At 50.0% G+C, this 13,340-nt stretch overlaps 1 protein-coding gene across 1 annotated transcript in view; it reads left to right on the top strand.

Moving 5' to 3' along the window:
* The first annotated feature begins 1,810 nt into the window (after positions 1 to 1,810).
* CNGA3 (cyclic nucleotide gated channel subunit alpha 3) overlaps positions 1,811 to 13,340 on the top strand; it is a 28,921-nt gene continuing 17,391 nt past the window's right edge. Inside the window, exons 1-3 of the mRNA XM_060168732.1 lie at positions 1,811 to 1,914; positions 9,096 to 9,209; positions 11,513 to 11,692. Coding sequence (XP_060024715.1) covers positions 1,811 to 1,914; positions 9,096 to 9,209; positions 11,513 to 11,692 — 398 coding nt within the window. The remainder of the gene's footprint in view (positions 1,915 to 9,095; positions 9,210 to 11,512; positions 11,693 to 13,340) is intronic.

Below are 13,340 nucleotides of genomic sequence, written 5' to 3'. Positions count from 1 at the left end.
TCTTATATTCCTTTGTATATCCTGTGGTCAGCCAGAAACTAAGTTACATAAATGAATACAGTTTTTAAAAATCAAAACTATTTTTTATCTATTGAGAAAATTATAAAATTTAAAATTGTGGACTTAAACTATCAAACATCAGAGATAAACCAGGACTATCTGAGCCACCAGCTGCCCCTCCCTGAGTAACTCGTGGTGAGCAGGGACCACGTCCATGTTGGGTACTTTAGTGCAGTGCTCTGGGCTCCTGGCACTGACCTTCCTTTGGATATGAAATTAATTTAGTCCTGGAATTCGTCACTGGGCTATTTCTGGAAATCACCATCTTTCTCTGGAGTGGTCTGTACTGACTTCTGACACACTTAAGCCATGTGGCTGCTCAGGAGAGCCTGTGCCCATCTGTTTCAGAGAAACTGTCCTCAGGAATTCATCTTCCTTCTGGAAGATTGTGATCAGAAATCATGCAGTTGGCCTGTCTTCGTATCCATCGCGCCAGCTGTGCACTCACATCAGTTTTCTTTTCTCATCAGTCAGAGGGGCACCTTCCAATGTTTGCTGAAGGGAAAGTATTCACGGTCAGATTTCTAGCATAAGGATCATGCCATCGATAGGTTTTATCTATTTCTTTGCTTGTGCAAGCTGTTTGACATCACTGAGTCTCAATTTAGTCCTCTTTATTTTTTTTATTTTCTTTAAATTAATTAATTTATGTATTTTTGGCTGCATTGGGTCTCTGTTGCTGCACGTGGGCTTTCTCTAGTTGCAGTGAGCGGGGGCTACTCTTCATTGCAGTGCGTGGCCTTCTCGTTGCGGTGGCTTCTCTTGTTGTGGAGCACCAGCTCTAGGCATGCAGGCTTCAGTAGTTGTGGCACGTGGGCTCAGTAGTTGTGGCTCACAGGCTCTAGAGTACAGGCTCAGTAGTTGTGGTGCACGGGCTTAGTTGCTCCACGGCATGTGGGATCTTCCCGGACCAGGGCTCGAACCAGTGTCCCCTGCATTGGCAGGTAGATTCCTAACCACTGTGCCACTGGAGAGGTCCCTCAATTTAGCCATCTTTAAATGGAGACAAAAATTGTAAATATCTGATGAGGTTATTGTGAAGATTAAATGAGATGAAGTGTGTACTGGATTGAACATCACATTGTAAAGGTTTTATAAATGTCAAGTACTTAGGTTTTTTATACTTTGTTTTAAAACAAGATTTTGGGGAGTTACTAAAACATGTGCAAAATTATAAGATTAACATAGGGTAAATGAGGAAGCCAGAGTTAGGAGGGACACTGCATCATTAAAGAGAATCATGAGGGTTTTAGCTTTCTTACATGGGATACCAACTTGGCCATTCATTCATTCATTTGCTGAATCAGCGCTTAACTTTGAGCAGCCCTTGGGAATTCCCTGGCGGTCCAGTAGTTAGGACTTCGCGCTTCCTCTGCTGGGGGCCCAGGTTCAGTCCCTGGTCGGGGAACTAAGATCCTGCAAACCACGAGGTGTGGCAAAAAGCAAAACAAAACAAACAAACAGAAAAAACCTTTGAGCAGCTCTCAGCATGCAGCATATACAAAGGAGTAAAAGACCTTGTTTGTGCTTCTGGTTCGGACAACTAGCCCGGAGAGATCCAACTAAAACACAGTGTGGCAGGAACTGGGAGAGAAATGGAGGAGGGCACGTGTGCCAGGGCCTGCCTGGGGGAGTAGCCCTCCCATACCAGCTGGGTTTGCAGTTACTTCCTGGGGGGTCCTGATGACATATCTGCTTTGTGTTCATGTTTCAGCAACCACTTTGGAGCTGAATGTGACAAAGCAAGAAGATGGCCAAGATTAGCACCCAATACTCCCACCCTTCCAGGACTCACCACCTCGTGGTAAGGACCACGGACAGAGATCTCGATAGCATTGAGAACGGCCTCAGCAGGTAGGATGGGCTTTTAACTTCGTGCCTGGAACAGGTTATTTCCATAGCTGATCTAGACCTGGGGGAAAGACTGCCTTAGCCTATGGGCAAGCGCAGGTCGGAGGGCGGGCTCTGTTCACAGCACTCCTTCTAACTTCATTTTCCATGTCCCTTACTCCTCACAACCCACACTGAAGTAGTTTTTATTCTCATTTTAGAGATGTGGGAAAACGAGGCTCCAAAAGTTACATAACGTTTGTAACTTTTTTTCTAGAGGCAAGAAAGTGAAGACTCACATGCAGCTGATTAAATTCTACTGTAAAAATGTCCCCAGGCTGCCACACGTTCCCTTGTATACATCAAATACTTATCGGGCTCTCTCTGTGCACCAGCCACTGCCCTGGGCACTGGGGTGGAGTACAGATCAGATTAACTGTCCCTCACTTCCAGGAGAAGGCCAGGACTCAGCCGTGCTCATGTACCTGGGGGGAGTGGGCCGTGCCTTGCCAGCAAAGCCATCGGCCCCATCAGTGACATCCTGACACAGGCAGCCACATGGAAACCTGGGGCCTTGAGTTCTACTTCTAGCCCTGTTCCTAACTTACTAGTAGACCTGGGAAAACTCACCAACCCCTCCATGCCTCAGTTTCTTCAACTGCAAAATGGAGCAGCATTGGGAAATGGGAAATGGGAGAGAATCTATTTGGTGCAAATGGACTTACATTCTTATGTTTCTTAAATTCTCAGTGAGTTGATTGAGTTGAACAAGAAGAAGCTTTATTTCCAATATTTATGTTATTTTTGTCTCACAAATATAACACTTAAAACCTCCCTCCCATGAAAACTGCATATTATCTGACGGCCAAAAGTGCAATTACAGTCCTCAATCCTCGCATCCCTGGCATTAGGCCCTCCTCCATCGTTTCTCCTCACTAACTTATATATGTCACTTCCTCTCTCAAATGCACATTTGGTTTTTCCTACGTCTAGGTGCTTTGTCCCAGCTCCTTAGCAACTCGGCTAATAAGTGATAGACAGCAGTTTCCCTATCTTTGCAAACTTATGTAGTCTTTGGACCTCCACCTTCTGGGATTCAGGCAAAGGAAGGAAATCTAAAAGCATGGCAACAGATATTCCCTCCAACTCTTTTAAGTTGGTGCTTGGACCCAGGAAATTTGATAGACTCAGGGGCATCAGAAATTCTCACCCTACTCAAATTTCTCCCTCCTAACTAGCCGACTGTCAATACTTGTGTTCCACAACTGAGGACTCCTTCCTTTAGGTTAAGGCATTGCCCTTATTTAAAAGGAAGAGGAACACTATTAGGACAGTTATCTGCTATTAAAACTTTGGTGTGCGTTAATAGTTTCTTTCTCACACCTGGGCTAATAAAACCCCCTGAAGAGGGGCTTCAAAGAGGATTGTGGTAGAGGGGAGAAAAGTCCCAAGCATGGAGCACAGCAGGAAGTCAGGCTCCCTGGGCAGCATCAGGCTCCTGGGATCTTGGGCCCAATGGGAGAAGGAAGAAGCTGTTAGGATCAAGAAGAATTTGAAGCAAATGGAACTTTGCCCCATTGCTCCCTTTTGCCTTGAGCGGGACAAAACCAGAGCATCTCGTGGAGCTTCCAGAGTCCCTGGAGTGTCAGTCTGGCTCCTCCCAGTGAGAAGGTGGGCCTGGCGAGTGGGCTGGGGCTCCTGCCCAGAATGCCTGCTTGACCCGACACCACCACGAGCCAGCTCTGCCTGACTCGCCCTGGCTCTGCCTCGGCCGGTGGCCGACAAGCTCCGTCTGGCTTGCGGGCTGTTCAAGAGCCTCTGGCTTCCGAGAGCCTCGCTGTGGGCTCACATTGGGTCCATGCACGCTCCGGGGATAGGTTGTCCACACAGCCAGCGCTCTGAAGTGATGCTCTGGGACAGTACTCTGCCATCTCACGGGTGAGCAAATGCCCTCCCCTCCCCCACCCACATCCCCAGGCCAGCGTGGTGACCAACAGCACAGGCTCGGGGTCAGACTGCCGGGTTTGAAAAGTGGCTTTGAAAAGCTGCTCAACAGCTCCAAGCCTCAGTTTCCTCATCTGCAAAATGGACTAGTACTGACCTCAGGGCAGAAATGAGGGTAAAACAGGGTACCCCTGCCACGCAGTGAGAGCTTAATCGGTGCTCACTGTGGGTCTTGGAGGTGCTGCCCCTCCTATGGGCCTTCTCTAGCATCCCAGCTGAAGCCTTCTTCACCTCCTCTGACCTCAGACGGCCCCAGCTGTCCCGACATCTGGAACGGGCCATTTCCTGCCTGTGCCCACATCAGGCTGTCTCAGCCTGGCCACTAGCCGGGTCTCAGTGAGCTCCACTTGGGGCCGTGCCCAGCTACATACGTGGTAAAAGCTTGTTGACAGAGTAGTACAGAATCCCGTGGAAACACTTGAGAGGTTTCAAAAGGAGAGAGGAAAAATGCTTCCTTCATGAGAAGCATTATCTCATGGAGGCAGGAGTGGGTTAACAGACAGAAGTTTCCAGAATGGCTCCTTAGCATCACCAAAGATTGAGAACAGGAGTTCAGGCTGGGGGGAGCAGCCTTGGGCCGGAAGGCTGGGTCCAGAGCCCTCCCCTGCTTCCCAGAGCAGCCCAACATCTGTCAATTCACAGACTAGTTTTCCCTGTAAGATTGATTTCAGCAAAGGACTCTGACACAGTCACATAAAATTTTTAAAGTTTCAAATCACTATTTGCAGGGAGGAAATGCTGTTTGAACAAATCGTAGATCTTTGCCTTGAAATTCCAATCCTTTTAGAAAACTTTTGGGAGAAATAATTATGAATGTGTGTCCTTAAATATTAATCACTCTTTATCCTCAATGATATCACACAGCTGTGCTGGGAACATATGCATTGGTGTGGTCCTTTGCTGAGTGCCCCCCAAAGCGGGGAGTATCATTTCCCCGACCCCTGAGACACCCCGCCTCCCAGGTCTTTCACCAAGTTAGAGACCCAGGTTTCTGTTTCTCTTTTTAAATCATTGGGCCCATTTTCCTAGTGAAGAGTCATAAGGAAGGATGAAAATGTTTCCTTCGAACAAAAAAATTAAGTTTACACCTTGAAAAGACCAGAAATAAAAATGTCTTGGATTTTGCTTTTCCTATTTAGATCTGTTTGGTTGACTCAGTTATTTGAGAGCTGGCTGGCATGTTTTTGCAGATACTGCAATCGAGAAACACTTCACAGTCTGCCACAGAGAATTGCAGCTGGGACCGAGGGCACCCCAAACCCCAGATCAGTCTCCTAGTGTAGCTATTTTAGGTGAGCTTTTGGGCATAAGGGGTTGTGTCCTACAGAGAAGGAGACTTCTTCATGCTTTACCCTGAACAGAGCCCAAAGCAATTACCACAAAAGAAAACCATTTTCAACCTGCTTCCCCAGGACCCAAGACAAAAATGCAGTGACTTCAGTTCCCTGGTCACACGTGGCCGGGGCAGTACCTGCCCATCACTCTAGTTCCTCAGGGCTTGAGAGCAGGAAAAGTAAAATAAGGTATCATCTTCTCCACCCTTGTTCCAAAAGGCCACTTCTGTTTCCTCTTATGTCCCCAAAGTCACTGAAAGAAGACACCAGATCCACAGAGCACAAAGTTAATCACCAGTTCCCGTTCTGATGAGAACCTCTGCTCCCTCCCAGTGACGAAAAAGCTTCACCTTGTGGACATTAATTCCTCTGTATAAATAAACTCAGAAGATGAGCTTTACAGGTTGAAAATGACCTTGTCTTTCAAAACAGTCACTTCATTTTGTTTCACCAGTTGCCCTTGATCTTGCTAGTTACTAACTTCACAGGGCTTCTTCCTGCAAAGGCACCATCACCACGGAGAACCGGAGACTGCGGGTAGAAGGCAACTTCATGTTGTCCTGGCCTGATGTGCTTGTTTTACAGAGACCGAAGCCTGTCGAGTCCTGAGCCAGCTCCCGGCCGGACAGTACCTGGCCCGCGCTCTCTCCTGCCTCTGTATTTCCCTGGGAGGTTCTGGATCCCTGATCTTGCACTGATTGCCAGAAGTTTCTCCCTTTTGGCAGTACCTGTGTGTCCTTGGGGACACAAAATATCACCTCAGACATTTGGTTCCTCTCCTCCTAGCCCATCTCCCCTTCCATTTACCTCGTAAAATCAGTTTCTCTGAGGAATAACTAATTGGGTTTGCTATGTAAATTCCCCCAGGCATTTAACGAGGGTAGAGACTATGGAGCTGGGAGAAAGACAGCAGGGTAGAACTCTGGGCATCAAGAAACAAGTGGGGAGATGCATCAAGAAGAAAAGGCCCCGTGGGTCCCTTGAACTTACATCGTATAAGACCCTTCCTATTCTTCACAGCTAAATGTGCCTTTCTGGACTTGGGTGTTTGACCAATACTTAAATCAATATGAAGTCAATTTTTCCTTTGTTTTCTTTTCGAAGACCAGGAAGGGTAAGTGACCAGCCCACAGTACACTTAGTTAATAGGTGCTGGGGTAGGAATTCGAACCCAGGCCTCTGGGCTCCCCACTATGCCGCCTCCCCTTCATGTAGGTGTCAAAGGTCCAGGCCACTTGCAGTAGCTCTCACTGCTGCTAGCTGCAGGCCTGCTTTGAAATCTGGGGTGAGTTCTGCCCTTCTCACCCACCCACAAGCCCTGATGTCATGGGCATTGAGTCCTTTGCTGCTGATGCAAATAAATCTGGTCTCAGGATGTACCCCCCCCACCCCCACCCCGCAATGAACAGAATCCAGACTAGGCAGAAATGCTGGGCCGCCTGCTCGGTGCCTAGAGCTCCCTGAGGAGGGAGCTGCTGGTGGGGACGGAACACCTCGTCCTGGGATTGCCTCTAGATCTTCCAGGCACACGTTCTGTGGCAGAGCTAGAGCCCAGCTGCCCGCACCCCAACTCCCCACCCCCAAGCATGCCAGCTGCTAGGATCCAGGCACTGGAGAGATGGACTCACTTGTCCCCCTGCCGCCTCCTCCTCCTGTAACTGACCCGGGTGCCTTGCAACATGCATTCCCCCCTTTGTAGTACACAGAATATTAGAAGCGCAAGGGCATTGTAGCTTCCTAACTGCAGCAGGGCCTCTGGTAGGGTCTCTCATATGTATAAGGATGAGGTGTGACTGGTCTCTTATGAGTATAGAGAATTCAGTTAGGCGGTTTGGAAATAAAAAAGCCATGCCCACATTTGTGCAGCCGGGGGAATCAGAGCCATGTCTCTACTGGCATGCCACAGGGCTCAGCTCTCAGCCATGTCCTATTCAACTTTTGCTTTAATCAGTGCCATATATGAAAATACAGAAGGCAGATTCATGGAGTAGGTGAGAGCAGGCTTTGAAAGGAGATGGAATGGCATACAAATCTCAGCTTTGCCGCTTGGCTGTGTGACCTTGGGGAAGTTACTTAACCTCTCTGAACCTCAGTTTCCTCATACAGTTTTTATGTGGATTAAGTGATCAAATGTATGTGGCTGACATACAGCAAGCAGTCAATAAATGGCGTATACTTCAGGTATCACATCTGTGAATGAGACGGAGTTGGGAGGACGCTGCATACCAAGGGTGCCAAAACATCAAGTGACTCAGATAAATGGGAGAGTCCAATACTTATTTCCAACAAATCAATTGTACATGCATAAGACAAGGCCTTCTGGCTTAGCAGCAGCACATGTTATAAGACATTGGGTTTTGGATGATGGTAGCTGGTGATGGGGCACCAAAAGCATGTCTTGGGCTCCAGTAACAGCAGGGTGGTTCTCAGTCTCTGTGCCCAGTCAGGCAAGAACACAGGAACCTGCTCACAGGAGAATGACCATGACAGGGAAGAGACTTGAACCTGATGAGGAAAGCCTGGGTGAGCTGATGCGTCTAGCCTGGGAAAACGAGGCAGCACAGGTGTGAGAGCTGTCCCTTCATGGAAGGCGGTCTTTTAGAAGATGAAGTTGCCTGACTCCATGTGGTTCCAGCAAAAAAAAAAAACAAAAAAACGTGTATCCTCGATATGGGGAAGCTGAGGGAGAGAAGAACCTGCCGGCAATCAGGGCTGTGCAGAGAAGACCTGGAGGAGCCATGGAATGGTAGTGAGCTCCCCATGCTGGAGACGGCAGGGAGGTTGCAGAAAGGAAGAGGCAGCGGCTTGGCGGCTGAGATAGGGGATTCTGACTTCGAATCACTCACTGGGGAGAGATAGAGCCTTTGCCCTGACATTAATTCTTGCTCGCTTCTTCAGCCGTGTTGCCACCTTGTTAAGAAGGCTGATTAGGCTGGAATAGGTCACGTGATCGAATTAATTTGTCTTGCCTGGGCTCTCCAAGACTCATAGAATGAAATGCAAATCCCTGGAGGCCAATGCCTGGATGGCTTTTAATCAGGCTGATCAAACTTCAGCCCTAGGAAGTTTTAAAAGAAAGGGAAAAAAGGAAAATTACACCCCAGCAGAGAGGTCTTATTCCAGGAAGTTCACCAAACACGAGGCTCTGCTGATGCTCAGACTGAGCTGTGGACACCTGTCCTGTGGGTGCTGTTGCTTTTCGCCCTGAATTGCACAGGTGAGGTCCCCGCCCCCCTTCCCTCCGCATTACAGGGGACACAGGTTAGGGCTTGGCAAAAGGGCACAGCAGAAATGGATTTTCATTTGAAAGCACTACACAAATGCACGTGGAGGGCTAGGCCAATTCCTTACAGTATGGCCGGACCCTCCTCTTAACCAGTGGGCTCCTGCAGTACCCACACACTACGACAGGGGGCAAGGGAAGGCCTCCTGAAGGAGACGGCACTTGATCCGACTTTGGGAGATAGGATCTCAGTATGCAGAGATGCGTGCGAACCAAAATCCTTGCTCTGGAATCCTTGCATGGAAACAGCGGCTGTGGCTCCAGTTGCAGGCCCGGGACCCCCCCCGCCCCCAGTGCTCTAATAAGGACCATTTGCTGCTGGCTTGCCCTTTTCACCTGGGCCATGGGCAGTAGCCTCCTTGCCGTAAAGGAAAAGCCACTTTCTCCTGAAAGCCAGGACCTGCTGGCTGCTGCTGGAGTATGAACTGAAGTGGGGAGCTCTGGGGTGAGGATCTGTGACAGTAGCTTTCCTCTTTAAGCAGGGCATCTGGCCATCTCAGTCCTCAACGTGTCCAGGAGGTTGGAAATCAATGTCAAGGATGAACTTGAAATCAATTTCGCTTGCTGCATATTTGATTTCCTAGGACCCACTTGCCATGTGAGGAGACACGGTCAGAACTGCAAGAAGGCATCACCATGGAGACCAGAGGACTGGCTGAATCCAAGCGAAGCTCCTTCACCAGCCAGGGGCCCGCCAGGTAACCGACCGGTCTCAGCCCTCACCTTGGGAAAGGGCAGACGGAGGCAGAAAGAAGGTAGATAAGTCTCAGGAAGAAATGGTGGTTGAGGGTAGGGTTGCAGATTTGGAGAAGAAAGGGGCAGGAGAAGCGGAGTCAGAAATCTATCAGGGAGTCATTTCCTCCTGAGTCAGAAGGAAACCCAAAAATTCAGAGCAAGGTATAAAGGAACTGAGCTTGGGTCCGAGCTCAGAAAAGTCTAAGAAAAACTGCCTCTATCTGAAATTGCTCTCATAAAAAGTGATATTGAGGTACTTGCTCAATTCTGGAAGAATTCAAGGAAAAAAAAGCCAACCAGAGAAGTTTCAGAAAAGAATTCAGAAGAAAGATCAGCCAGCCGTGGGAGACCGTTGGGTGGATCACGGTGGCACAGAGAGGGCAATCGTGGCTCTGTCGGAAATAGCCCCTGGCAGGTCCTTACTCGTATGGGTCTAGACTGCATAGCTTACGTCCTCGCAAAAGTATTTGAAAGGTTAACTAGGCTCCGAGCTCTGTCTCCCTTCTGATGACATCTGTCCTCCGGCTGCAGTAGCTGTACCACCTGAAGGGAGTCATTTCACCTTTCACGTCTCATCTAAAGATGCATCTAGTAACATGAGGGCTGCGGCAGAGCCCAGCGCTGCCTTACGACGGGCGCTCAACAAACGTTGGGCTCATTATTTCCTTCCACTGATATTTTTTTTTTTTTACCAAAGCCAGAGTTTCATACAGTCACGTGTTCTACAGGTTTTGCTTAAGAGTATTGCAAAAAAATTAATTTATCTAGTTATTCTTCATGTTTTTCATTGTGGAGGATTATTTATTTCACTAGCCACTTACAGCTGGGCATTTAAGTGATTTCCAGTGTTTTCTGTCTTACTAATAAAATATCTTACTAATAAAAGGCCTGTTGATCGTAGGTTAGAGAACACCTTCAGCTAGCTCAAATGAAAAGGGTAGGGCTGGGGCAGGGGCTGGTGTAAGCTAAGATCCAGGCCACCTTGTGGAAATGGAGCCAGTTGGGCTCATAAGGGGCCGTGGGGAAGCAGCTGCCTTCCCTCTCTTGTTTCTCTAGCAGCATTTCATGATCTGTGTGCTTTTTGCCTGCATGCCTCCTACGTTTCTGGCTTTCTCTGCTCACACCTCAGCAGGAACAGGCTGAACACAGCCTTCACCATATGATCCTGAGTTGAAACACCCAACCCCATCTTGGAGTGGTTTTTAGTTCCGAGGCTTGAGTGACTCTGTGGGTCAGTCGTCCATCCCCGAGCCTGTTGGCTGAGGCTGGAGCTCCGGGGAGTATGACCTTGCTTCTCTCCCTCAGCAGAGGGAGGACGTGGGTGTGGGGAGTGTAAGAGAGGAGAGGTTGGGCTGGGCAGGCACCTTGCCATTCATCTGCAGCAGCCGCTGTAAGCATCTCTGTTCGCGGGATGTTGCCTCACTTCAACTTATTCCCTTAGGCTATGGTCACAAGTGTGTGATGGGGATCAAGGTATGTGACAATTCATGACTCCATGCCAGGTTGCTCAGAACTGATTTCTTGGGGACAGTGGCGTGCACAGTGGGTGCCCAGTCAGGAAAGCTGAACTCCAAGAAATAGTTGAGTCTCTCTTTCCGTTCCCCCCTGGCCAAGACGGGGAAGCAAGAGGCAGGGCTGAGGGAAGCTTTTTTACAGAAAACTGAAGCTAAGATGAGTTCTGGGCGTGGACTGCCTGGTCTCAGGTGCTTGCGGCCCGGGTGGTGTCCGCTCCAGGAGAGAGGTCAGGGCACGTTGCACAGGAACTTCTGCACAGGGCTGGGGAGAAAACAAGAGTTTGTATGAAGAGCAATTCATAGGACAAGGGTTGGGGAAAGAACCTAGGTTGTATCTGGGTGCTTGTTCCTTTATACCTTGCTCTGAATTTTATCACTATTCGGAAATTGTATTTTTTACTGTGCCTATGCTTACCAGTCGTAACAAAGAGCTCTACATGGGGCAGAAGGAAAGATGAGCAGAAAAGCTTGCTAAATGGCCCATTGGCAGGATCGTGCCTTTGATGGAGTCCAGGTGTTAAAGGGACAAAGCCATAATGAAGAAATGTCCCTTATGGAGGAAGCTCCGTCCCAGGTGGCAGAGGTGGAGGGAAGAAAAGGCTCTGGCGAGTGGGGGCAGGGGGTGGCGTACAAACCTGAGACCAGCCCTGGGACCCACATCCTGCCGGCATCTCTGCCCCTGCCCCAGCCCTCTGGGAGGGGGCTTCCGTCTCCTTCCACACCGCCCTCGCTGCAGGTCTGTGCCCTTCCAGGTTGTCACGCCTCATCATCTCGCTGCATGCCTGGGCCGCCAGTCACTTACGCCACGAGGACCAGAGGCCTGACTCTTTCCTGGAGCGTTTCCACGGAGCCGAGCTTAAGGAGGTGTCCAGCCGCGAAAGCCATGTCCAGAACAACGCGGGCAGCCAGGAGCCGCCAGACAGAGGGAGAAGGTAAGGGAGGTGGGGCTGCCTGCCCCAAACGGGGAGGGAAGCACCTGCTGCCCCTTCCATGCAGCGTGGATACCCGCCGCCCCCCGGGTGGCCGGGAGCACCAGTCCCTCAGCGGTTCCCTGAAGAAGGGGTCTGTCCTGGGGGAACACTCATGCTCTAGGAGTCTCCACACGAGCCCAAGAAGCCCTGCGGGAGCGGAAACCCTTTAACCGGAGACCCCAGCCTCATGGGCAGCTGACCCTGTCCTCCGCGGAGCTCCCGCTAGCGCCCCCTGGAGTTGGTGCTCTCAGAATCGCACCCGGGACGTTAGCCTCACCAATCTCTCCGTTAAAGGACCCTCATCCTACTCACCTTGCATTGTGACCCACCTTGCTAAAAAACTGGGGCTTTTGTACCACGAACCTCAGGGAGTACCTAGATGGTACCCACAATTTTATGGATGGGTATACGTACATTCTTCTGGGGAAAAGGTCCAAAGGTTGGTTAGAATTTTGAAGGGGAACCATCCTCACCACAGGTTGGTTTAAGAACCGTGGGGAGCACAGTAGGTGGGAGTAGGATGGGGGATGAGGAAAGTGTCTCCTTTTTAGTAGGAGAAGCAGAACAAGGGCTCTGAGCACCTTGCACGGCCCCTGCCCAGTGGGGAGCTTGTGGCTGGCGCTGTCTGGTGCCTGCAAGTAGGGAAATCTGCAGGGGCTGGACTGACACCCCCCCAACCCCCCTGCCCCCCGCACAGAGCTGCTGCCTCCCCTCCCCCTCTTCTCGTGTTCTTGAGAAGTCACCCCAGCCTCTGGTGGGCGGGGAGACCACTGGGCGACCGTGGGTTGAATCCGTTGTCGCTGAACAGCAGAGGGTCTCTTTAGGACCCTTGGGGCAGTTGGGGGAGAAGAGGTAACACGTTCAGGGGAAGCAGACCTCCTCTCAGCCTCACAAACAGGAGGACACTTGCTCAGAACCTGTTTTAAGGAAAAAAGGGCTTGAAAAAGATCTTCTGGCTGAATTCTCTAGGTTATGCCAGGGTTTAGAAGACGTAAAGTGTGAGAAAAGAAGCATGATTGTTGCAGAACAGACAGTCCCTGTATAATTTGCTAGAGAAAATGCTGTCTGTTTTGGAGTCAAAGGAACAGAAGGGCTCGGTTGTGGGCCCCTCGAAAAGGCAAAGAAAGCCCCTGGGGAGGAAAGGCCATGAAGCCTCAGGGGAAACAGATGAATCTTTTTGGAGCTTTGATTTTATTTCCAGATTTGGGGCAGGGGGTTATGTTTATTACAGGTTATGCAGTGCATTGCAAAATGTACAAGCGTATTTAAGATAAATTATGAGAGTTCAAAGAGATGTCTTGCCAGACACATTAGGAGATGTACATTAGTCTTCTCTGCTGGGGAAAGGCGTGAGAATCTCTGGCTGAGAGCTGGAGGCCCAGTGGAGCAGCGTTCTCAGGCTCCCTTTTCCCATGAGCTTGGACTATAAACCCTCGGGCTCCCTGGGCTGTGGGAAGGGGACCGTGGAGGGCCTGGGTGCTGGCTGGATGTGTGCAGGGCCATCCCAGGTTCCCAGGGCCAGGCATCCCAGGCTGTGAGGGAGTACCAGGACCACGAGGCCCACATGCTGTTCTCTGCTGAGCCAGAAAGACAGGAGGGCTGGCAGCTA

Source organism: Lagenorhynchus albirostris, chromosome 13 (genome assembly GCF_949774975.1).
Source record: "Lagenorhynchus albirostris chromosome 13, mLagAlb1.1, whole genome shotgun sequence".
NCBI classification, from domain to species: domain Eukaryota; kingdom Metazoa; phylum Chordata; class Mammalia; order Artiodactyla; family Delphinidae; genus Lagenorhynchus; species Lagenorhynchus albirostris.
This window is presented reverse-complemented; position numbering and strand designations above follow the sequence as displayed.